At 35.4% G+C, this 27306-nt stretch overlaps 1 protein-coding gene across 2 annotated transcripts; it reads right to left on the reverse strand.

The window, feature by feature from the left end:
* On the reverse strand, positions 1-27292 carry mh (DNA-dependent metalloprotease SPRTN). 2 transcript variants are annotated; one of them, XM_089242681.1, is made up of 11 exons: positions 26945-27292; positions 23682-23741; positions 22616-22705; positions 21748-21876; positions 16924-17084; positions 13734-13842; positions 12856-12900; positions 8299-8373; positions 5151-5376; positions 4713-4994; positions 1-432 (listed from the first exon to the last, which is right to left on the reverse strand). In XM_089242681.1, exons 2-11 carry the CDS (start codon positions 23715-23717, stop codon positions 74-76), a joined length of 1512 nt encoding a protein of 503 aa, XP_089098807.1. In that variant the 5' UTR covers positions 23718-23741; positions 26945-27292; the 3' UTR covers positions 1-73. The 2 variants fall into 2 exon arrangements, with proteins under 2 accessions (XP_089098807.1, XP_089098808.1); XM_089242682.1 differs by lacking the exon at positions 12856-12900 and having other exon boundaries at positions 26945-27185.
* Between the last annotated feature and the right edge of the window lie 14 nt (positions 27293-27306).

Consider the following 27306-nt stretch of genomic DNA (forward strand, 5'->3'; position numbering starts at 1 on the left):
TACTATATCATAATTTAATGTAAAATATAAGCTATATAAAATAAACTTTGATCGGGGTATAAAATACAATTTATCACAGTTTCAAACACATATCCAGATGAACGTTGATTTCTTGTTGCTTTATCATACAGCCACAAACAGGACACTGGACTGAATCTTTGATATTGCCACTTGAGAGTCTATTATCATTATGAGATTTCTTTGAGATTTTCGCGTGATTATTCTCATCATTGTCAGTTAAATCAATAACAGTTCTTTTCATCGGTGACTTATCTATAGACACCAGAGGCTTGGGGCTTCCTGCTGTTGCCGAAGCAAAAAAGTCCTCCAAACGTTTCATTTTCACGACAGGAGACACTGGAGGAATTTTCATCATTTTGCTGTCCAAAATGCGGTTTCCATTTACTTGGGATGATGGTGGTTTGGGTAACTCTGTAAATAAAAGGATATTGAAATCTGCATTAAATAATTTGATTGGATAACCATTCGTTTACACTTTAACTGATGCAGTTTAAAATTACCCTATTGCACAGGACCGTATTGCCTTGAGGCACAACTTTTTGAAAGGGCTATTATGCAAAAGTACATTTTCTGTGGAATTCAAGTCCACAGCCTAGTTATGGGCTTGCTATTGCAATAATATCAATGTACTGTCAAGTCATTCCGAAAATTGGTTACAAGAAATTAAAAAAAAGGTCGTGAATTTTAGAAGGCCATATTTAGAAGAACTTGGATATTTTTAGTACCGAGAACTTCAAAAGTATTGCTGTTTTTAAAATCTTCAAGTTCTCCCTCTTTTCTTCATTCTTATCGGAAAGAACGCCGCCTCTTCCTCCTAGACCAATTCAAACCCAAATAAGCATAAGTGCCTGGAAGATATCAAAATTGGTGTTGGGCATAGAAGTTGACAGACTTTTCATCTCTACTATACATATTTTTCAGATTCAATCCACATGCCATCGAATTTGCATCAAGATTGTGAGAGTTGCAGCTGTTTTAACAACAAACAGCATTACAATTAAAATTGCTCGCCAATGCATCAACTGTGCTTTGGCTGGAGGGACATAAATGTTTTCGTTTCAGACAAATAAATGTCTGAACAAAAACGAAACGATGAACCTCTCAGCTAATTGTACGAAATACAGATGACACTGGATACCAAGCAAAGATAATTGGAAAGAACTTTCCTTTCCAATTATCTTTGCTTGGTATCCAGTATTCAGTACTTCATAAAATAAATGTCCAGCTTGCGCATTGCAAATAGATAACTGACCCGTGATTGTTCCGCTGTCCAACAGTTGAAATCATAGCTCCAACAGGATGGGGGTAGGAGCTGACAGTTCTATCCTTGGGACCCATGCTATTTTGCTTTTTTTTATACTATAAATAAATGCACAGCAAATAACCAAGGCAGATATTTTTTTCAGATATGTAAAAATTGCCTTCAAAACTGGAGATTTTTTTTTTTTGAACTTGATACAAGCTCACTGAATATAAAGCTTAATATTTGAGAATTCAGAAAAATGTGTCGTTATTATGAAAATGTTTTTAAATAATTCCAGATGGAAACATGAAATAAAAAATAATTCCACATAGTTTTGATGTAATCATCTTTCAGCTAGCATTTATATTTTGCAGATAATTCCATATTAAGTATTCGATTAAATCAAACTCTGACCCAATCTTTGAAGGACCCCAAACACTTTTTTTTGGCATGACACCCATTTAACTTGGCTAATATTTCAGTTATTCTAATGAAAACTTGAGAAACAGATTGAGTGAGGGCAACAAATTTTTCGGCCCCTTCATTGCTCTTTTAGTTATTTTTCCTTTATTTAAAAAACAGAATTGTTCAGGATTTCTGTTTTGTAATAATTATTTATTTATTTACAAACTACAGGCAAAAGCCCAATTACAGTTTGCACATATGAATACAAGATAAAGATAAAAACACATGTATATAAAAAATAAAAGTTTAAAAATATACATCATCAGTATTACTGCATCTTAGAAATCGGTACAATGGAGAATTTTCCAAAACAGAATGATATGGAGGAACATAAAAAAGATTACGGCATCTAAGATTGATTTGTGGGCAATGAAAAGTAATAAGGTTTAGAATATCAGGTGCATCAATATCAAAGTGAAGAACTTTTACAAAAAACCTAGTAAGGGCCCTGAGACGGCGAGTTTCAAGGGAATCATAACTGAATGATGAGCGAAGTATTTCATTTGGTAAGTAATGATCATATGTCTGATGTTTCTTAAAATACAGATAGTGTAAAAACCTGTTTTGAACACGTTAAATTTTAACTGTATTAAATAAGCAATGTGGATTCCAAATTATGCTACAGTATTCCAAAACCAATCGAACATAGAAATTGAAAAGTAACAAGATAGTTTGAACATTGTGAAAAAGCTTACTATTACGAATTACAAAACCAAGACTTCTGGATGCTTTAGACACAATATAATCGATATGCTGGTTAAATGAAAAAGAACTGTGAAATATTACACCTAAATCCTTCACACAATCAACTCTTAGAAGGGGAGGAGGAAAAAAGGAAATGCTTTTTTGACTATTTTCACTGCCTAAACTTCCGGGCTCCAATGATCCTTAGAGAGTACGAGTAGCCATAGTTCATTTCAAGAGAGCCACAGTACGGTGAAATTTTGGTTCATGAGCCTAATATGTTCCGCAAATGTGCTCGTAATCCAAAACACATATATCAAAGCAAACTTCCCCATAAGAAATAATTTAAACTCAAATGATTCAACTTCACAATCCTCCCCTTCGCATCAACCACAATTCTTTTCAAAGATAAAGTGCAGGTAGATTTATTTCATATTGTTTCATTTTTACTTATTTGATATTAAAATGCTTGTATATCTCTTGAACGACATAGATGAGCAAGGAAATTTCAATTTGAAATTCCTGCTCGCAATAGCACCCAACAAGAGGGCAAGAAAGTTTTTCATGGCCTTGCTATGAAGTAGCACTCCTGTAGTAAGTGATGCTTTAATGGAAGAATGTTCAAACTATTGAAGATTTTCATTGATATAAACGGAATTAAAAAATACATTTTATGCACGTCTTCCAATAAAATAATAAAAGGAGCCACAAAAATGCTTGAATAGGCTTTACTCCTCAACTCATTAAGACAGCATTAAGACCCAGCTCCTCAACTTAAGACAGCCCTTGTCACAATGAGTGAAAGAGCACAATTGGCTTAATTGTCAGTCATGATGCTCGTCAGGCAACGTGAATGCCAAAAATAGATTAACTTTCATCTAGGAGGCTTCGAAAGCTGAGAACAGAGCTGGACAAGATCTCCACAACAGAATACATCTGGTTCATGCCATACATCTAGGCCTATATTTAGTTGGTGTCACATTCAAAAAACAAAAACTTGTATGCGAACCATACATATGCTTAAAAATCTGCACCATCTGAAAGAGCTATCTAAAATACTACATATTTAAAAGACTTCTAGCAAACATCAAATAAAAATCACTGGAAATGCAATCAATATATGTTGTGAAACATGTCGAGAAATCTGGTTGGATGCAGAAACGCATTATGGTCATTCCCAGCATTTGCTGCAATCACACTAATATTGAAACAAAGTTGATTTAAAATGGTTTTCTCGATTGCTTCTTGTATCATGTTACCTATAGTATCTCCAGGCAGTTTCACTTCACACTCCGCAGAGAGCGGGCAGACCTTCAACACAATATTTGCATATTTGCCATTTTCACTTCAAAATATGAAAGACAAAGTGCAGCATAACATGAAACCATGCATAACTCTGGCAACATAAATATGTTGGGTCTAGATATATATATATATCCAAAAAACACGTTCCTGCATATATTAATTTGTTCGAAATTCTCCAGAGGAATGTTTATGATGTGTGTGTACGATTAAGTAGTAGTCCTTTCACTTGAAAAATAAAACTAATCCTCCCAAAGTGCTGCAAATGTTCTCTTGCCAAAACTATTTCCAGGGTAACTCTTCAAAATCAATGTTATTTAAGTATAACCCAGTGCAGATCCTGGATGATATATAGGAAGAGGTGATTCATTGTGTGTAGGTTTGTTGGATCGTCTCATACTTTATTAAACAGATTAATTTTTCCTATATTATTTGACTCTTGGGGAAGGGGGGCTAGATATGGAAGAAGTGTAAGGATTGGGTAATGTCTATGGTAACAACACATTAATGTACTGGTCGCAGGAGTATGGGCAGTTTTATCACTGATCAACAGAAACCATTTTGCTGATGGCATCTAACAGCTCTTACACGTTAAACAAGGGTGCAGGATTTTCCTGGTGATTACCTTAAAGAGGGCATAGTAGAATATGTTCTATTAAAAAACTTTAGCACTACCCAAGTCAGGACCGTAGAGTGCATTATCGGGGACCCTGGAAAGGGTTACGCTCAGAAAAGGACAGGTGTTCTTATACCCCCCCCCCTATTTTTTCAATGATTCGTTTTGGAAGTGAGTCTCTCGCAAATTATTTCAAAGAAGAAACAAAAATTTCAAGAAATAAGCAAAATAAGTATAGTTTTTTCTTTATGGAGCACCAAATTCAGCTCAGGGGCCATTGGGCATTATCCCAATTGCCCCTAGCCTAGTTACAGCCATGACCCAAGTAGCCACAACTTTATTTAACCCTTGTATTTGTAACAAACAAGAAGCCATTCATACTTGTGGAGCTATTTTTATCTTTCAGTCCTCCGGAGTATTGTTGTACGAGACGGCTTTGGGTAAGATTTGGAGCCCCATCACTACGGCCCAGGACATTGCTTTTTCCAGAAAACGGTACGAATCCATTCGTTTTGTATGGCTTCCCAATACTTGAAACTCTTGCATTCGTGTTGGAGGTGGATTTGATCGGATCAGTATTCTGGACAGTTGAGGACGTGCAGCCAGTATTAGATGGGCTTTTGGCAAAGAATGTTTTGATACTTTGAATACTCTGATCTTCACCTGTAGGAAGAATAGCATAGAAATAATAATAAATAGTAATTATTAGTTCCCACTATATGATGCATGTAATAGGAATTTGGTAACTCATGGATGAAGTTACATTTTGAAGAGAGAAAAAACTGCTATCATATTAAGGATGAGTATAAAATAACACGCCTGTAGGAGCTTTAGGCTTATTTTTCTTTTCTGGCTCTCTGATCTTTACAAATACCCCTCCACAAGTTGCTTGATGATTTGCCCACCAGGAATCTTGTGATGAAGGTGCTCGATTCATTGCTCTTTTCAGTATTCCAAAATAGGGTTTCCTGTTCCTGCAGGGTCCATCACATTGCCACCAGTGCTGCCTCTGATAGTCAACTTCATCGTGAAAGCTGTGATATACCTTTGTGAAATAAAATAAGGTAGACATTAATATCAATGAATTTCAAAAAGCAAATTTTGCAAATAATATTAATCAAAAGCTGTAAATAATACAGTTGGACCGAAATTTAATGAACTCTGATTCAACAAATTCCTCCTGAAATTCTGGTAAAAATATAAGTCAAATCCCTATTCAACAAATAAAAAACCTAGATAGAGCAAATATTTTTTTAAGAATCCAACATTTTTTCTCTTATGTCTCGTCACCCAAAACCACAATCTTTAGAGACAAAAAAAAGGGTAAATAAAAATCTTCCTTTTTGAGTAAAGACGACAATAAAGCCATTCATAATATACGTGGGAAGGTTTCAGCAATCACTATAACACCAATACCATAAAACATTGTGCTGTCCACATGTTTAGATTTCAGCAAATAAACTTACTTCAAGTTTGTGCATTGTCTTGACAAGTAAAGAATGGCAGGTCATCTGAAGAGAAAACGTTTTTCGATTCTTTCTTTCAAACCGAGCACAACTCAGGTCCATCACCATGGGCAATTTACTACCTAGTGAGTTGTGCAGGAAGTATAAGTGTATGCACCTAGTGTTGTGTGTCTATATTTTCAGTGCTGCCATCAATATTTCAAAAGTGAAGTGGAACGACTGAATATTTGTATCGTTTGTAGGCCCGTTGCTCCCTGTGGCACTTTTTAATGGGAAGATCGGCTTGCAGTCATGCCTCGATGTTGGGAACCACAGAAAACCATCTTCAGCCAACCACCACTGTCTCACCGGTGCGGTTCGAACCCGGGACCTTGCGATGTGTCACTATGACCACTAAAACAAGTCTGTTTATGCTCCTGATCCATTTGATCCCAATTTAATGAACAAAAATGTTGATTTCTTCTAATTTGTTAAATCAGGGTTTCACTCTAGTTATCACCCCAAGAAATATACTTTTGACACATGAATCTAGACATGACTTAATGGTGTTAAATTTCAAGTAAAAAAAATCTGGAAGCTACAGCTCATGGCAGGAATGACAGCAATCAGGCATTTGTTACATTTTTAACCCATTATGAATGGATCATAACTCTAATTTTCTTTCTCTCATAATCTTTCCTTAATGTACATAGTGGCGTGTGGCGTATATTGTATCTACCAATCAGAATTGGTAACCTTGTAGAATTCATGATGAATGGTACACTGGTATAAGTATATATCTATATTACCTTTTTTTGATAGGTGAGGAAATAATATAGCATGAACCTAAGACAGCACAGATGTGGTTATTATGAAAATCTATAACTTTTAAATGACAAAGAAAAGGTATAATATATGGTATGTAAATTATGGTACGGTGTGCAATTTGCATGTGTTTTATTAGCCTCTATGTTTTTTTAAGATAGTGCTAGACATGCAGAAACTGAATCCATGGTTAGTAAAGCACTGCATGCTTGATATCATTCTGAAACAAAAGTAGGAAGGAATCAATAATTCAACACATGAAAATTACACCTTTTGCCTTGGCTTGTCATTTAAAAGCAGAGAATCTTCAAACTACCTGTATTCGCAGCAGTGATTGGTTCATACCATACTAATAACCAAACTCTGGGTGGAACTTTAGAGAGAGAAATGGGTTATACAAATCCATTTACAAACCTGTTATAAATGCACTGAATGTGCCACTAGTTTCATTAATTTTGAAATCAAACAGACCTATTGGGTTGTGAAGTTGATCATGTTTTTATTGATTTTAGATCATGTTTAAGAAAGTTTAAAAGCCTCAACAGTAGATATAATTTTATTCAAGTTGAATTTGAATCAGACCGGCATCACACTGGATATGCTACTACCTTGTCTGAAAATATTAATCTGCACATAAAAAATTTCATATACGCCAATTTGAATTCACAGAAAATATATAGTAGATATTACAAGACATTATGGGTTCAACTGGAAAAATAAGCCCAATCGCATGACTCTGTACACATTCCCCCCTCTTTTGTAATAATTCGTATCACATTCTTTTAAATGGGGGGGGGGGGAAGCAAATTTAAATATTTGATTTGAAACCAATTTTTATCAGAAATCAATTCTTTAGATTTCCCTTGTTAAACTTGTACCGTGCATCAGTACAAGGTGAAGATTTATGGGGGAGCGATAGCCCTTTCCATGAGCTAGCTTTTTAAACCAACCAAAATTCCAGTCATCATCATGGGCAATTTACCACCGAATGAGTTGTGCTGGAAGTGTGCATGTGTACTTAATAGTCTAAGTGTGTGTATATATTGTTGTGTAAGAATTGTGATTCACCTATTCACCTATTTTATGAATTGCAGTAAAGTGTAATGATCAAATATTTGCATTGGTGTAGGTCTGTTGCAAGACTTTTTAACAGGGATATCAACTGTTATTCAAGTCTTGAAGTTGGGAACCACAGAAGACCAACTTCAGCCCACCACCACTACGCCGTCAGTGAGATTCGAATCAGTGTCCGTCATTATGACCACACAGCAGCCCACCCAAGAGCAAGTTAACATGGGAAAAATTGGTCTGTCTCGTAAAATAAAGGACATTCCAACAAGCCCACACAATTACTTGACCCTCCCTACACAAAGCCTTGGATTAGCGCCTGGTCTGCACTAAAACTGCACATGTATGAAGAAAACTAAGCATCCTTATGATAGGAATGAAAGTTCCATTATTGCGAAAATGTAAAATAAATGTGGCTCAAATTTATGACAAAATGATATAAAAACTTAAAATATGTAAAAGTAACAGCAAAAGCAATAAAAAAACTGATGCTCAAAAAATGTCATTATATTCATTCATTTATCAACTAATCACAGAAAATTCCCTGGAGAGATCAAATGGATCTGTTGAGAATACGTGTGAGGATCACATTATTATTATCGTTAAAAGAAAAAAAATTGATGAATTACACTTATTTTTGCCCCTGTTTGCTGATTGATGCGACTCATGTGCTTCAAAAATTCTGGGCCATGTCCATCATGATCCTGAAAAACGAATGAGAACTTTTTTTATACTTCATTCACACAAAAATACTCTGTTCATACAGCTTGATACACTCCATTTTTCGTGCATGTGAAGAGCTTCTATTACAAACATCTGACTGATATAGCATAACATATGAAGAACATGACTTGCAGACGGTTTCCGGGTTATTAGGCCATGGTCTAGGAGATTTTCTTCCTGACGTTTCGCCCACATCTGTGGCAGGCATCATCTGAGGTTAATTCGACGTAAGTCTCTGCGGCAAGCGAGAAAGGCTTCGTACATCTGTCAGACTTGTTCTCTATATGCATTTCTGAGACTTGATCGGCCGCAGAAGAACCGCATTGGTTGGCTTGTGTGGATGTGTTGTGCGCCGATTGGCTGCAAGTGGTGTCTGGCGACGATTGGCTGTCGAGGTCATTTTCTCTCTGGCAATCATCGGGGGCACATCTCAACTCTCTGTGTGCCCCCGATGATTGCCAGAGAGAAAATGACCTCGACAGCCAATCGTCGCCAGACACCACTTGCAGCCAATCGGCGCACAACACATCCACACAAGCCAACCAATGCGGTTCTTCTGCGGCCGATCAAGTCTCAGAAATGCATATAGAGAACAAGTCTGACAGATGTACGAAGCCTTTCTCGCTTGCCGTGGAGACTTACGTCGAATTAACCTCAGATGATGCCTGCCACAGATGTGGGCGAAACGTCAGGAAGAAAATCTCCTAGACCATGGCCTAATAACCCAGAAACCGTCTGCAAGTCATTTAACGCCGGCCATGAAAGCCTCAGACAATATGAAGAACAATTTTGTGGTCAAAGTCTGATATAATGAGAATCTTGCTAATACGAGCGATTTGCACCATCAACAAGCTGATAAAAAAAACATTTAATAGAATCTAAAGAAAAAAAATTTAGAAACCACTAGTCTTTCTCTCATCAAGAATTACACTTAACAATGGATTATATGACTTCTATCCTCACATATGCTCTTCACAAATATTCTTGAGGTACTTCTAAGAAAGGATGGACACAGAAAAGTCGTACTTTTCTACTTCCTCTCTTTCTAACCATAAATGGGTATATGATAGTCTCATGAAATCACTTGATGTAGACCAGTCAGCGTTACCCAAAGCAGGCAATATCGCCCCATGGGGAGGGGAAATAGAATCTGCGTGTATAACATAGGATCCTATGGGTTTGCTTGAATTAGAAGATGAGGAAAAAAATTTCTGAAGGAGGCAATGGAACGAAAAGTTTGAGAAACTATGATGTAGATCATTGATCATTTTTGTCACACCCCAGTCATTTTTTGCATTCCATTAAAAAGTCTTGCCACAGAGAGTAACAGGCCTACAGGAGTACAATTATTCAGTCATTACATTTCACTCAGAAAAATTGATGGCAGCACTACTCATAACAAGCATTACACAGAAACAAACTTCGTTAAGTTCATAGCACATACACCCACATTCTGGCAGGCACCAATTCATTAGAGATTCCATAGAGGAATGTTAATGTAGTTATTTTATGCACACGAGGGCTCACTTGATGTACAACAGTTTGTGATATACATTTCTGTCACTTTGTATCTAAAAAGCTGCCGTCATATTTAACTGATAAGAACTTGTAATTTGAATTATTTTCAGAGTTGCTGAACAGCTCAAAACGTTGAAAGATATTCAAATTCACAATTAGGAATAGTAAAAAGATGTTAACGAATCCTTCAAGCCATAGAATTGAGAATTTTACTAGTTTGGAAGCTAAACCATTTTGAGAATGCCAAATTCCATGCAAAAACATTTATGAAAATCAGCTGCTATGTACCACCTTATAATTTCCTCAACCAGTCATCTGGCTAAGCAGGAACAGTATGTCATGCTGATTTTCCACATAATTTAGAAAATTATGTCAATTATTAATTTACTTCCATTATTGAATTTGATATATTTCATTTACCTGAATATTTATGAATAATACAGTTATTTTAGGAACCTGTATGTTCTATACAATCCTCACTTCTATGCCTAACACCAATATTCCGGTCTCTCAGGCACTTATGCCTATTTGCGATTAAATGGGGGTGAGAGGACTTGCTGGTGAAGATTAATGCTAAGAGGGGTGAAGTTTTTAAAAAGAAAAATTCTCTCTCTTTCTCTCTATTTTGAAGTTCCCAATGCTAAAACATCTAAGTTCTACAGAATATGGCCTTTAAAATTCATGAATGAACAAAACAATATTGAAATAGGCATTTACGGCAGGAAAACTTCAAAAAATGTATTTTTTACAAAAAAAAGAGGGCATTTTGCCTGTATTTACGGATCTTATCTATTTGCAACGTGTCTGGGAAATAATTAAAATATGTCACCATTATTTATGTCAATCATTGCAATGAGTTTCTCATAGAAATGTTTCTGCATAGAAATTACTGTTATTATTTATTCAGATATCTTTCTGTTTGAAATCTGAATTTATGGGTTATGTCCAGGCAGTCAATTCTCGAGTGCCATAGAAAATTTTTGTTTCTCTCTCAAGGAAACATTAGATAATGTAGTGAAATATCTTATATGTTTAAAAAGAAAGTTAAATCCCTCTTCAGACATACTTTAATTATTTATAAGTGGTGGGGGGGGGGGGACCAACCAAAACACCAGTTTTTTGTTGGTTAGGGATATTTCCAGGGTTATTTTGTTGCAAGGAGTTTTTTCCCAATAGGGCCATAAATGCGTGGAATCACTTACCCTTGGTTGTTGCAAATTCTTCACAATAGACACCCCTTCCAGAGAAAATATGATAAATTGGAAAGGATTATTTAAAGACTGTATCCACACTTAAATAAATGGCAACATAATTTTTATGGGTAGTTTATTTTAATTTTTTTTACTCTCTGATTTATTGTTTTGGGGGTTGATTTATTTGGGCTATAATGACAACCATCTTGTGGGCTTTTTTCCAATATTATGTATATTGATTTTTTTTTCTTTTTTTCAGCCACCTTGTTAAACAATTTGCCTGTTGTGGCCTCTGATTTTATTTATAATTTGTTTTCGTTGATGATTTTGAAAAAAGCTAAGAATACACTCATTATACCCATACTCATATGCATAGGGAAACAACGTCAAGTAAAAATTGCATATTTTGGGTTTACTGATGTTGTTTCCCCATGTATATTATCTTATCCAAAAGGTAATTTATTTTTATGAACTCAGTTTCAATGTATTCACACATATAGAAATTTTAATTAAAAAATATATTTTATTAGCTTCAAACTTTTAAAAAAGATTAAAGGAGAAACTAATTAGCCAGATGACTGGTTAATCACCTTAAATTTCAGCTTAGGTGTCCTGTTCAATAGCTAATATGCAAACCAATATGGTCTATAAAACAGTGTTTAACTTTTTTTACACATGTGGACTTCCTCATCCTAACCAGATCATGGCCTGTCTCTCTGTCTCAATGAAGAGATATAAGTAGATGGTTGAAGAAACACATGTGGACCGATGAAAATAGTTAAATAATTTAAGGACCAGTAAAAAAAATTAAATAAACAAGGGTCATATTCACCTATATGGTTTAAACTACAGTCACAGTTTTTGGATAGGAGATTGACACGGATTGGTCAAATTCAGGTTTTTAACCAATCCATGTCGATCTCCTATCCAAAAATTGTGACTATAGTTTAAACCGAAAACCATAATTAATGAAACAGGTTTCCAATAGGATAGTCATAACCCATCAAACCCCCTTCATCATGGCTCTGCCAATTCCTGCTGCAGTAGTGCTCTTTGCAATGATAATTAATACTAATAGGGTGGGTGAAAACGTAGGTTTCCCTGATAGATACCTATAGTTTAAACCATGTCATTGAACATCACCCTAAGAGAAATAATCCGAAGACCTGTCTATGGCTAAAACAGAAATAAAAAACCAACACAGAGACTATTAAATCTTAAGTTATATAGTGACTGCATGAGCTGGGCAAATTGTTTTGTGGACCAGCAGTTAAGGTTTTGAAAGACATTTCAAATGCACATAAAGTATGTATGTTCAACACTTTACTACTTCGCAGAGCAAAAACTTAAGTTTTTTTAAAATGACAAAATTAAAATTTTTTATAATAGTTTTGTGTGTGTGAGAGAAAAGATATACATATATATTTAAATTATCTTTTTGTGAAGTATTTGGAACTTCTTGGAAGAAGAATGAGCCTTTTATGCCCCCCCCCCCCCGTCTCCTGCGTAGACCTCTGAAGTACCTCAAAATATTTACTTAATAATTGAACTCTTATTTATTAATTAATATCATCATATATATTATGTTATATGATTATATTATGTCATATTGATTACAAAAATCCCAAATAATTCAAAATTTGTTTATACGTGGATGTAGAAAAGAATGACGATTTTTCATGAATTTTAAATTTTTAATGCAATGCATTTTATAATTTTGACTAGTTTGAGTACAATTTGTTTAATCCTTACTTTATTATTCTGCGTGATGAAGAGGTATGCATGTATCATTTCGTGCTATGGAAGAAAGAGTTGGAAATACATTTTATTCAATATAAAGCATCATTACATAAAATAAAATAAAAATTTTAAACATTGAACAGAAAACAGAAAATTTGTGATCAAAAGTTGGGATAAGATTTTTAAAAATATACTGAAATCTTGGTTATCCAAAGCAATTGGGACAAGCCTACATTAGGAAATAAATTTTTTCAGATAACTACATATGCATCAATCTGGCATACAGTCTAGTATCATCAAAACTAATTATGATTGACGGAGACAACATGGTCATTTTCTGCTTTACAACTGAATCACAAAAAACTACAATTTTTAGCAACATTATTTCCAATCTGTTGAAATATTGTTGCTACTCCAACCGAGCCATTTCTTAAGAAGATCACTCAAAAGCATCAGTGCTGTTTAAACAATGATGTTGATGGAGACTTTGTGAAAGCTTATCAATCGGAAAATTTCCAACTTCAGCAATTGTATTTTGATCACAAAGAAAAAACTGTCGCTGAATAAACTGACTTCAGTTAACAGAATGTTACTCATAAAAAGGGATTGGATAATCGAGGTCCTACTGTGCAAGTTTTGAAACAAAAATTATATTTAAAAAAAATATATATCATGCCATGCATTTGACTTTCAATTCCCAAAAATCAGGAAATTATGTGTGCTTGAAAATTACTTCAAAAAGAATTTAAACAAAGCAATAGGTTAAAAAAGATGATTAATATATATATGTACAAAAGCCTATTCTATACTAGAAATATAATTTACTCACTCCTCATGCACATAAGGTTATTTAAAAATTAACATACATTACATGAACATCATCTGCTTACCAGCAGAGTTTCAACTAAATCACTCCGTGGACGAAACTTCAGCAACGGTTGACTCAGCCGAACAGAGCATAATCCTCCTCTTCCTTCGTAACAACAGATTCCAGCACACCTATGGACGATTTTCAGAAATCGAAAGCATTTTCAACAAATCAAAATCTAACCAAAACTATGACAAAAATTTCTAAGAACAAAAAAATAAGAGCTGTATCACAATTATACATTTAATGGGTTTTTAAAGTTATAATATTTTGTGGCCAGTTACATTATCTACTTTTTCCATTACGCTATCTAAATAACATTGATACAAAATCAAATGATAGATCGTGATTGTGATAATATAAAAGTGACTTATGGCTAACGAAAATGAATTCACAAAAAAAACTATTGCAGCGACTCCTCTCTCATCATGAGTCAAGTTTTTTTTTAATGTACATATTATACCCTGAAACTTGAGCCTAATAAAGTGATTTCGAGTAAAAGAAAAAAAAATCAGAGTTTTGAAGAGAGCCAAAAAAAAAAACAAATATTTCTGTGATAAAACCATTCTTTCTATTGCAATAAATAATGATCATATGAACAAGGGAAATAAATTGAGTGATCAGATCTCTGAAGTTTAATTTGAATAAATGATGGGGCTAATCTTTATATTAGTTGCCTTGATGTAGCATGAGCAACATTTTTTGCTGCTGCTTATTCTCATGGCCTTCTAAGGACAACAGAGGTCAAGCTTACTTGATGTCTTTCTAAATTTTAATATTGGATTGGATGTGGGCCTTGTAAATTAAATCGTACTGTATGTTAAACAGAATTTCAATTGAATTGTGATGAAAAACCTAAAATATATGTGGGAAACAAAACACTCTGCATTTGATGATTTCATACAGTAACTTTTGTTAATGTATCAAGTTACTGTTCAGAAAAAGTTTACAGATAATAAATACTGTTGACAAAAACTATGAGGATTTTTAAAACTAGATGACCTTGGATATTAAATACAGTAGATTCTGCTTATTGGAATCATGGATAGTTTTACCATTCCAGTATTGTTATCACTTTCACAAAAAACAGAATAAAATCATAGTTAAGGATAAGTCAATTTTGTTTTTATGAAATAAATGCGATAAATGCAAAATTCACAAAATAAATGCGATAAATGCAAAATTCACAAAATAAATGCGATAAATGCAAAATTTGCCAGTTTTGATGAATAAAATTTTAATTTTTACTACTTTTTCATAAAATATCAACAATTTACACTAGACGTTGCTAACCCTTCTGTGTGCCTTCACAAATTATAATTGACATATTAAAAGAATATGAGAGCAAAAATGAATGCTCTCAAATAAAGGGCCTAAGTATCAGACTCCATGCGTTGCATGACTGTGTGATTCAACTTATTACAAACACATCTTGGTGACAAGATTTTGCAATATCAATACTGGAGGTATAAAGTAAATTTCGTGGGTGACATATTTCATTAAAGAGTTCAAAGAACTGAATTCCACAAAATTTTGACAATGAAATTCTACCTTGTAAAATATAAGATCAGCTGACTTTAGTTTCCAAGTTCTGTAGGAAAATTATGGAACTAATCGACGATTTGGAAAGATCAAACTACCCATTCGTGCATGTTTTGTGGAGTAAGTTAAGTTAGTAGACTTGAAATCTCCTCGAGCGCCAATTTCAAGACATTTTTGCAAAAAAAAGAAAACATTTTGACAAATGAAAATGGTGCAAATTGGTGAAGAGCATACGGTATTATTATACTGAAAACTCAGCAGCAAAGAAGAGTTTAAATATAAATTGACTCTATTTACACGACATCCAATGCATCAAATGAAGCTTCCCAGTATAAAGATGGGCTATTCTGTCGTCTGAAACTGCAACACCTACATCTTCTTTAACCTTAAATTCATATATATTAGAAAGCTTCTTCAAAATACCTTTTTTTTAATTTGTGTGTGTGAACAAATGAATTTTTTTTTAATTTGAAACAGTACATTTTATTTTATTATTTTTATTTATTTATTTTATTTTTTTTGCTTTTGTGAATAAACGCAAAAATGCTGATGTGTATCTAATCATAACATAAGAAAAACTTGGTTAATAATTATCAGGATGTGACAGTTTGCCATCTCCCCCCCCCCCCCCCCCAAATTTTGAATCCAAGATTTAACCCCTATAAATTGTTTTTATCAGCCTAGAAACTATATAGGAGGTCACAGGAAGCGCATCTCCTTTTCCTGTTAACAAACATTTCCATACTTCACTCATGCTGTCCTCGCTGGGCCATAGTAGCCGCTATGATCCATGTATGTATGCCTTTGCAATGGGTTTTCTGTAAGGACAGCTAGTGAACGATTAAAAAGAAGGCTATCTCTAGTATTTCTCAGTTTTTTCTGGTTGACTAGTTTCAGAGTTCCTTGTCCAAAAGACTTTTTCAAGGCATCCATAGTGGGTATGCCAGGGCTGGACAAATTGAAATGACAGAGACAGGTATTTTTGTTCCTCAACTATATGTCCATGCTGGCATATAAAATATTGATTAGGACAAGTATTATTCTAAGTTATATGTAAATTTTTGGAAATTCGTCCAGCTCTGATGTACGCATTTAAAAAGAATACTGTAAATGAATCAGCAAAATGTAATGCCATAGTTGAGCATTTCGCAACCACTTCTATTGAAAAAAAAATACAAACGTTTTACACAAAACGAGTTGTATTATATAAAGTATCTTGGTTTACATCTGGTTTTTTTTTTCAGATATAGTTATTATCAATGTTATTTATATCAAAAACCTCAAGTCCTGATGTGACCTTATTAAGCAGTGTGTGTGTGCACTGTATTTAATATAAATTGTGTAAACTTTTAAAATCTGTCAAATTTTTTAATTAAGAAATTCACAATTTATTTTATTTGCATAATTTTTGTCTGGTTTCTTAGTCCTATCAAAGTAGTTTTAATGTCAAAACAGATCTGCAGAGCTACTTGTTGTGAACAGGTTCCAATAGCCAGATAATGTCCTCATAAATTGCAAGAAATTCAAAGGACCATCAGATTACATACCTAATGAAAAGACGTATCAACCATAAAAATTGCACCAGAACTAAAAATGTGTTAAAATTTCCTCCACACTTCACATGAAATATTGATAGTAACATAAAAGCACCGAAACAGAAAAAGTCTCACACAGTCATACGGGGACTCCATCTCACTTCCACACCATCCAAAGTGCCCCAAAAGAATTCTTTATTGAACTCCATGAAGAGCTGATGAATATCAGGGTTGGGATCAATTGTTTCCCATTGTGGATCCACACACGACAAAGGCTGCTTGCTAGATTTTGCATCCTAAATTAATTTGAATATTGCATTAAAAAATGGGAAAAGAAATATACTAATACAGTCAGTCTTCCCTTGGTACATTCATTTCACACTCATGGTTTCCGAATTCAGGGTCTCTTCCTAAGTTTATGGAAAACACTGTTGCAATGATAATTCTATTAATAATAATTCCGATAATTCATATCCGAACAAAATACAAGTTGTGCGTGTTTAAATGAATGTTTTGAAAACTACTCTTGAAGGTTTTTGTAGTGTTTCTGAAAGTGAAAAACTTGAACTATTGACAAAGGTTAGTTTCACTGCTATGGTTTCCCATTATTACAGCATTGAAGAATCTGCAGTCAGATATACCAAGAAACCACTTGAAATTCTATTAACTACACCTATTTATGTTTACTATATGCCCCAGAACCGTATCTCTCACGTAGAAATAGAAAGTGCTGTTTTTCTGTGGGTGCGAAGCAGGGTTGTTCGGTTTAAACCTTGGTTTTAACCAAGTGGTTTTTTTCAAAAACTCAAATAAAAATTGCCTAAATATTATTTTTTCCTTCAAAAATATCATAATGGTTCATTATTAGCCAAAATGTTTCATTTTTACCACATTTTATATCCTTGGGGTACATTCTGATGGTATATCTTTAAATGACATAGGGTTTTATAAGTGTTTTTTCTCAAAAAGTCTCATAAAAGTGGCCAGAATATATATATACACTCATGTCCATAAATTAAGGATAATGCCAGCTCCGGCAAATAAAGGTTCAGAAACAAAACAAACCTTACTTATTCATAAAGCTCATTTATTAAACAAAAGATAAAGAACAAAAACGATGGTGTATGTGTGATACCATTCATAAAAACTACAATTTTTGCGCCCTGGAGCAATTGTAAAAAATATCTTTACAAAAACTTACTATTACATGGTTGGTATGATGGTTAATACATTGTATGTCTCCCATGCGATGAAATACAGTCCGTACGACGCCTAGGCATGCTGAGTATCAAATTATCGATCTGATCTTGGGGAAGATCATTCCACTCAGCAAGCAATGCTCTCTGAAGTTCCGGTACACATGTAGGAGGTGGTTGACGGGCTGCAACTCGTCGGCCAAACATGTCCCACACATGCTCTATCGGATTCAAGTCAGGTGAGAATGCTGGCCATTCCATACGGGTTATATCCTCAGATTCAAGGCATTCGTTTACAATGTTTGCTCGGTGAGGACAGGCGTTGTCATCCATAACCACAAATTCTGTGCCCATGGCACCCCTAAACAAACGTGCATGTTGTTCCAGAATGATGTCCCGATAAATCTGGGCTTTCATGGTTCCGGTTTGAACATGCAGATCTGTTCTGGAACCCAGTATAATTCCACCCCAAACGAGCAATGCTGCTCCACCGTAACGGTGTCGTTCAATGATGTTGTCTTGGTGGTATCGGGTACCTGGCATTCTTCATATGAAAGTCCGACGTGAATCAGACTGCAAGCTAAACCTGGACTCATTGGAAAACATCACACAAGCCCACTGTGACAATGTCCACATTGCATGTTCTCTACTACAGGCTAATCGCTGCCAACCAAGGGCATAGCGAGGGGGGGGGACTTGGGGGTCTGCCCCCCCCCCCCGAAATGTGAGAAAATTACCGAAAAAAGGGAAAAAGATGGCCAAATCCATTGTTCTGTCACTTTGGTCCCCCCCCCGAACGAAATTTCTGGCTACTTCCCTGCTGCCAACAGTGAGTTGCTGTGAGCGGAACACATCTGACAGGCCTGCGAGCATATAGACCAATATCTCCCAAACGTCTGTACACGGTTTGCCTTGAAACTGTGGTACCCACGGCTGCAGATAGCTGACGAGACAGGTCAGATGCTATGCTCCGTCTGCTTCTTTTGGCAGTTACTGCCAAATACCGGTCTTCATTCGGCGTTGTAACTTGGGTGCTACCTGTACTGTAACGTCTACTGACATTTCCGTTATCTTGGAATCGTTGCCAAAGCCTAGAGATGACACTTTGGGCAATTCCAAGTTCCTCGGATACTTCCATCTGAGTACGCCCACATTCCAGGCGGCCGATAATTCTACCACGTAAAAAATCATCTACATGCGTCCTCTGTGTCATAACTATTCGCTTATGGCACTGAGCACCTTACAGAACTCTTGTGAACAATTTCACTTCTTTGCCACCATTCCTTATATACCCCCTCTCACACTCTCGTCATTGTGACGTACTATCGGCATAATCTGGTGGCTTCCTGAAATTTGCATATCATTCTTGCAGATGTGTGTGATAATTCCACAGGTGAAATTTTTACTTTAGATTTCGATTTCCGTGTGATTCTGAATTATCCTTAATTTATGGATATGAGTGTATTTTTCATATGAAGTATCTTAGTCATTTAAAGTTATATATAAAAGCCAAAATTTCTCATTCTTACAACATTTTCTAACCTTTGGCTACATTCTGATGCTCTATCTTGTAGCAGTAGTAGGTAGGGCCTCCAAAAAATGGCTCGGGGATCCATGATGTTCTTAAGTCAGCCACCTCGTTGGACAATTTGCCTGTTGTGGCGTTGTATTTGTATTGTATCTTTAGCAAATTCATGAATAAGGATTGCATCATGCATCTAAATATAGTGGTGTATTATCTCACAGGATTTCTTTTTCCCTTCACAAAGAAGCAGCTACTGTAGTGACACTATCATGCTAGGGGCAGGTGGTCCTATAATCCAATAAAGACACCAGCTGTCCTTAAAGGACAAAGACTAGTGTACTAGTTGTTACATTACCTCACATACATTTTCATTTTCTTTCCCATAAGAAGTAACACATCTCCTACCGTATATCTCCCAGTCTTAATATTCAATAGTTGTTTTTTTTTATACTTTCACACACACACTGTTAAGCCCAGTTAATCAAGGTTCTACTGTATAGTAGTAACAGATTTATGAAAAATAATCAGCTATATACAGGGTGATTATAATTTAAGTTTTGATTCCAAAACTATACAATAAGTACTGATCAGAATGACTTGAAAATTTGCATGGATACTCCTGAAGCAATGGAAGTTTCTTTTGCAAAAGAAAAAAGTGCAAGTAGATGATGCTGTACTTGGCCAGCAGTATAATCTATTTTGTGCAACCACATCATTTTGGCACTTCCACAGCATCAGTGTGTGGATAGAACACACTGATGCTGTGGATAGATTCTATCAAGATGATGAACATTGCAATACCAGCAAAGCAGCTGCTGAAGACCCATTTTGACAGGATGCACGTTAACCCTTGCAACTTCTGGCTGTGGAGGTACCTCAAAATGTTATAAACAGTGGTCAAATTGCAAACTTTGGTGAATTGCAATCTCCAGCACATTCCCTATATGTTAGAAGTTCCTCAGGAATATTAACGGGGGGGGGGGGGTGTTTGGTTTAATAAAGCTGAATTGCAAGCATATCCACATTATGACCATGGCATACTCCGATTCCGCTGTTGAACAAGAATTTTTGTGCTTTCGACCTCATAGCCAGAAGACGAGGTGGACAACATATTTAACATTTCTTAAGTAAGTTGTAGTTATTTGTTCAATTACTTCATTTTTTGTGATGTTTCCATGAATTATGAAATCGTGAAATGCTATAATTAAGGTATTATTCTGCCACGACTGGCTATCGCTTCCATTCTGCGAGCAAATTTCCCACATGTTGGATGATGTCATTAATTTTACAATTTCAAGTATTTTTTCCCCTTTATCAAATAAAATTGAATTTTTTCAGGAATATTCATGTCAATTTTCAAGTCATTCTGACAATCGTTCTTTTTTTACAGTGCTCTGAAATCAGAACCTTAGTTATAATCACCCTGTATATCGTAAATCATTGCTAATTAATCTGCATTATTTATGCTTCATTAAATACATTATATTCACCTAATTTTTATTACTTTTTGCAAAATAGCTTCCTAATTAAGTATACTGAAAGTAACTGGAAAGTAACCTTTATATATTATATGATTAATAATAACATTAAAAGAATTTTCAAAAACAGTAATCCATTCAGTTAAGCAAAAAATAATTAAATTACAAAAGTTGGTTTTTGTTAAAATATAATAAATATTTATTGATTAATTAGCATGGGAATAGTGTTAATTGCATTAATAAACATTTTATTTTAGTTAATTATTGGAAGTTTGAGTGATTTTTCAGAAATTTCATTGTTTTTAATGTTAATACTATTTAAACCAAAAAAACCTGGTTTAAACCAAAAAAACCCAGTTTTTTGGTTTTTTTTAAAAAAAACCGGTTTTTTTGCCAACCCTGGTGCGAAGAAAAAGGTATGCAAGTTATGTATCATGTAACATCCATACTATAACCGTCATTCAATTATATTAAACGGTAGACAGACATTATGTTCTTCCAAGCATCAAGAATCATGAGACGTACCCTTCTACTTCTGCCACCCAAAGCAGATATAAACGAGAAGCCTAAAAAAAGCTTATGGTGTGGGTTAAATAGATTTTCTATGTTTGCGGCCACTCCCACAACATAACCCCTGCGAATACCAAGAGACAACTGTATACATAAATCTGTGATTAACTGTACTGAGAATAATTTCAAATCAACAGTTTTTCTTTCATTTTGAGTCAATGTTAATTAAACTAATCACATAATTTGTAACCTTTGTGCTGTTGGTTTTCTTTTCATCTTCATTCATCTGCTCTTGGAGCATGAGTGCTAAACTGTAATCGAAATCTACATCTAGCTGTGTCAAGTGCTTTTCATCAAACTGAGCAAAGAATTTTTTATTCTGTAAAATGATAAATGTATACAAACACATAAGAAAAATTCATATGCACATATAATGGATATACAGGATGCATAGGTAACAGGGTGTATGGCATTTTACTGGCAAACTGTTGATCCTAGAGGCATACTTCCAATTAGAAAAAGTATCAAAATAACTCATAGTACTAAGATATTTCATTCATGTTGCAAGGGGTTGTATAGTTATTAAAATAAAAAATGTTAACTTCTTATAAGGACACCTTGTGCTCATAAACCAAATTGGAAAGTTGTTGCTCTTTCTCTTGAGGTCAACAAAAAAAATTCCTGGATTTTCAGTGCAATATTCACTGGGATATTCAAATTCGAAAAATGGAAAAAGTCAGAAATAACAGCATTAAATGCAGGTAAAACTATTTTACCAGTAAAATGCCATGTACCCAGTTACCTATGCACCCTGTATACATATATTACTGAAAATATTTCAATTTTAACAAATATAATTCAAAATTTATTGAAATAAACAAAATTTTAAATAATAAGGAAAAGTTTCGATTTCCTGAATATTTCTTAACTTATTTGAGAGAACGAATAAAACCTACATTCAAAAATCCATGCAAAATTATAGGTTAAATAACTTTTATATGTTTCTTCTTTAGAGGAATAATTTAGGGTACATAAATTGAAAGTCAATTTTTATGAGAATATTTTAAATTCCAGATACAACAAATTTAACTCAAACAAAACAAATCCTCAGTGAATACCTGAGAAACACAGACTTTCTTTTGTTTGCCTTCATCTTCATTCAGTTGCTCTTGGAGCATGACAGCAAGACTGTAATCAAAATCGTCATCCTGTAGGAAGATAAATAAATCAAAATAAATCAAACACATTCATGTATAAAACAATGTTCAAATAATGTTTTAAATAATGTATTTACAGTAAATGATATTCAAAATCTACTCTTTAAATAGAACAAAATTCTATTTAAAAAAACAAAACCTCTATGGAAGAATATTCTATCTGATTCTATAGCATAGTGGTAGCAAACTCGTCCAGAATGTGAGATGGCGTGGGTTTGAGCCTCCGTGGGGGCAGAGGTGAATTTTTCTTTCTAAAAATCAGTATCTTCACATAAATAGCCAGTTTTTCAGTATATTTTAAACAGGATGTCTACAGAAAATTATTAAATACAGTGAAACTTCGATGGAACAATACTCCATATAACAATAAGTCCCTCCACAACAATATTTTTTCACATCTTGTTTGGAAATGCCAATAGTCTAATGTTAAACTGCTACACCTCCTGATAAAAACAATAATCCCTCTCTGAGAGTATATTTTTCTTGTTCTGCAGAATATCGTTATATCAAGGTTTCACTGTATCATAATTCACTGTACTTCGAAATTATGGGTCAATCTGTATACCATTTTTATACATTAGGATATCCAGTAAACATCTGGCCCGATTCAATTTCCAGACAAATGCGAGAGACAAATTCTGATTATCTAAATTTTCAGATAAGGTTCCCACCCATTGCATTTCAATGTGGCTACCATGGTACACGTTCAAGCAGAATACCATAATTACATGCGTAGGTCTGAATGCCTGTGTCGCCTGATTAAACCCATATGCATATATTCAGACAGCAGGAAATTTTTGTGTCACTTGGAACCAGGTTAAAATTTAGGGGTGTAAATACGGTATCTCTGTATGGCAGTGTTTAAAATGGTCACAGCAGTTTACATTATCTTTACGATATTGTAATAGAAACCTCTTCTTTAGAATGTCAAGAGCAATATTATTATATAAATACCCCCAAAATTTACCTCAACAAAAAATGATTGATCACCATCCATATCCATTTTCAGTTTTTTTATGAGTGTTGTCTGCAAAAAAGTAAAACATAGTAAATCAAATCACACAGAACTATGATTCCAATCATTTTTTAAGGCAAAAACAGTATTACATCCAGAATACATGACAATTATACAATGGCAACTTTATGTGTTTGATTAAACGAGTGAGTTTTCAAACATTCTCTGAACTACCGAAATTTGCAAGGGCCACCCCCCCCCCTATTTTTATTAAAGTAGTGCGAAAAAAAACCTATCACTGTATAGCTTTGGATCCAAGTCATACAGGCAGGCTCGCCCCACAGTTTGATAATCCCAGAATTCTTACTTCCTCAAAGTATTGCTCTTCCTTGATGAACTTGCACAACCATTATTCAGATTTTGAAACATTGTTCAAATAACAGCTTTACTGTATTTTATATAAGCTTATACTGCATTTACCAATTATAAAAAAAGATTTTTTTCTCTTCTGAATTTTTCTCAACAATACGCGAGACACACTTCATATAGGGTACTACAAAACCCACCCTGATTTGAAGATTAAATAAAACATTTATGATAGAAAGTACAGAAAACTTATCCTGACAGCGCAGAATTGAAGCTGCTATTGAAGAACAGAAGAGTAATTGCTCTAGTAGTGTCCCCATCATTGTACTGCCGATGGTGAATTAGAAAGTTTTCTTCCCAAATAACCAACATTTATAGAGAAATATGCATGATTTCTTTATAATTTATGTTCCTAATAGCTAGTAGAGCCCTTGGTATACGTTTTCAAACCTCAACTTTGAGATATCTTCGTAGAGAAAATAAACGTTATCAAAGTGCCACATTCAGCAAATTTCTGAAGGGTATCTAAAGTCCATGCCACCAAGGGCGTAGCGGGGGGGGGGACTTGGGGGTCTGGTCCCCCCCTGAAATGTGAGAAAATGACCGAAAAAAGGGAAAAAGATGGCCAAATCCATTGTTCTGTCACTTTGGTCCCCCCCCCCAAAATTAAAGTAGTCTCCCCCCCCCCGAACGAAATTTCTGGCTACACCCCTGCATGCCACCCCTAGTGAGTTGTGCTGGACGTGTATGTGTGTGTACCTAACAGTCTGAGTTAGTGCGTATCTAGTGTTGGGTCTGATTTTTCAGTGTTACTATTTATATTTCAGAAGCGAAGTGAGTGAAGTATAATGATTGAATATTTGTATTGTTTCTAGGCCTGTTGCTCTCTGTGGCAAGAATTTTTATCAGGGAGATCAGCTCGCATTTGTGACTGAGTTGGGAGAATCGCAGAAAACCAACTTCAGCTGACTGCCACTGTGGCAATGGTGGGGCTCAAACCTGGGTCCCCACAATGTGCGTCATATGGCCAAGGCTACAGTCTGAACCAGGTTGTGCGTAAGGAAGTGCATGGCCATCACATCCTGAAGTCAGGGGACCTCCTATGCTGAGATCTTTAACCGGCCCCCTCCGTAGTGAATTCATAGAGTAAATAAACAAAAAGTAATAGGACCTGGGACCATGGGGAGGGAAAGAGGAAAAGAAAAAAAGGGAGAACCAGACCACGGCAAACAGGGGGTTAGAGTAAGTGGGAGTTTGTCGTTGCACCTAAAGGAAATTAACACGTTCACTGTGGAGCCTAACAGACAACTCTCTATCCCTACTGCTAGCTTTTGTAGCTAAGATTAAAACTAGCTTTGTACATGACGCCACCATGGCGTCATGAGCCCCCTAATACAAGTCCTTCATGACGCCACCATGGCGTCATTAGCAGTGAACATGTTAAGAGCCTTTTACACAGCTATTTCAGTACTTCAATTAATCACCTTGTAGTACAGGCTACGCTGAAAACTTGTCTTGAACCAATAAGGTTTGAACTTTCAACTAATCAAGTGTTGATTCAATGGAAATTTTTTAACTTTATAAAATTGTCATTTAAGAGTAATACTTCAATATTCCTTGTTTGAGTACTCATGAGCACAAACTTAAGACACAGGCATAGAACACTATGGGTGCTTCATGCAGCATTGTGGTGCCACGGCTGGACTTAAGCGGGTGCAAAGGGTGCGGGTGCACCAGGCCACTAAATTTTAGGGGCTGCAAAACGGGACGAAAAATACTTTGATTACATTTTGACTAAAATGTTTCCAACAAAGCAAATAGCTTAAAATTCTGTCCAAGAACTCTAAAATTAATTCAGACATCAAGCCCCAAGGGAGTAGTGGGGGGATTGGGGGGTCTGCCCAATCCCCAAAAGGGAAAAAGATGACCAAATCTATGTTCTATCAATTTGGTTCCCCCTCCCAGGGAACGAAATTTCTGGCTACGGGCCAGTCGAGGCCTCTGGCCTAGTTTCCACAGAACCCCCTCGCCAAGCCGCGAAAAGGATGCAGATAGATCTAGTACCCCGGGCGCTGGACCAGATAGACACACTAAATTCTTTTGAAATTATTCGAAATTACACGAGGGAGGCATTATTCATGATTTCCAGACTGAAAGACTATCCAATTGTAGCCCTGGGTAGATAATCAGTTCTCTAGCCTGCTGACAGTCCCCCCCCCCCCAATCTTTAAATGCGTAGGGGCACACGTGAAAATTTTTCGCTGAGCAGTGCACATTATTGTTTAAATTTATTGCCGAATGTCTTTCTCAAATGGTTTTTTTATGACCATGAAATAATAGTTTAATGTTCAGTATTGGTGCAAATGTGAGCCTGGCGTAGCACCATGGTTACTTGGGAGTTGCGAAACTTCATTTTAGAGGGCTGCAAAGCTGTTTTCGCACAGAGCCACAAAATAATTAAGCCCACCTCTGCGTGGTGCTCACAACAGGTTGAAGCATAGGCGGAGATAGACTTGGAAGTCTGGGAGGCACGATGATGATGTCAATTCATGTATACATATATACATTAGATCAGTCGACTCCACCTTTGATGCTGGGTGAGGATTCCCCCTCAACTTCACCCCTTGTATCTCCGCCCATGGGTTGAAGCTGTCTAATGAAATCAGGGCCGCAACTCGGGTGCGGAGCTGGCGGGTCTCGTGCCCCGGGCGCTGGATCCGAGGGGGCGCAAATTTCAATCTGAAACCTCTCCTTCAACATTACAATGGGGCGTCAAAATGCACGCTTGCCCCGAGTGACCGAGCATCTAGTTGCGGCCCTGGATGTAATGCATCAGTATATAAGTATCACTCTCTAGTTGACGTAAATTTTTTTACAAAAAGTTGCTTAATAAAACAAAATTAACTTACATTGTGATTCACGGAACCTATTTTATTGAGTTGGAAAGATTTTGTCCAGCCTGTTCGTTGAAGAATAAATTACTCTAATGACATTATCCACCGCCTTGTTTAATGCAGGAATGTATAAGAAATGCACAGAAAAATAATTCTTGAAAAATGGAAAATTAAAAGTTTTTGACAGACGCGATTCAAACGGTTCGTCAACCCACAAATATTTTATAGTATTTTCCTTAATAGTACATTCATTATTGGTTTTTTATATAAGAACTTCCCTTCAGAAAACAGGTGAACTCGGAAAAAATTTAAAAAATTGATAACTTTTTTCCAGTAAATATTTTTTTTTTAGGTTCGGTTGTGCAAGTTTCAAAACG

This window comes from Pholcus phalangioides, unplaced genomic scaffold, assembly GCF_987345545.1.
Source record: "Pholcus phalangioides strain wild (caught in Gottingen) unplaced genomic scaffold, Ppha-v1.0 ptg000015l_1, whole genome shotgun sequence".
Lineage (NCBI taxonomy): Eukaryota > Metazoa > Arthropoda > Arachnida > Araneae > Pholcidae > Pholcus > Pholcus phalangioides.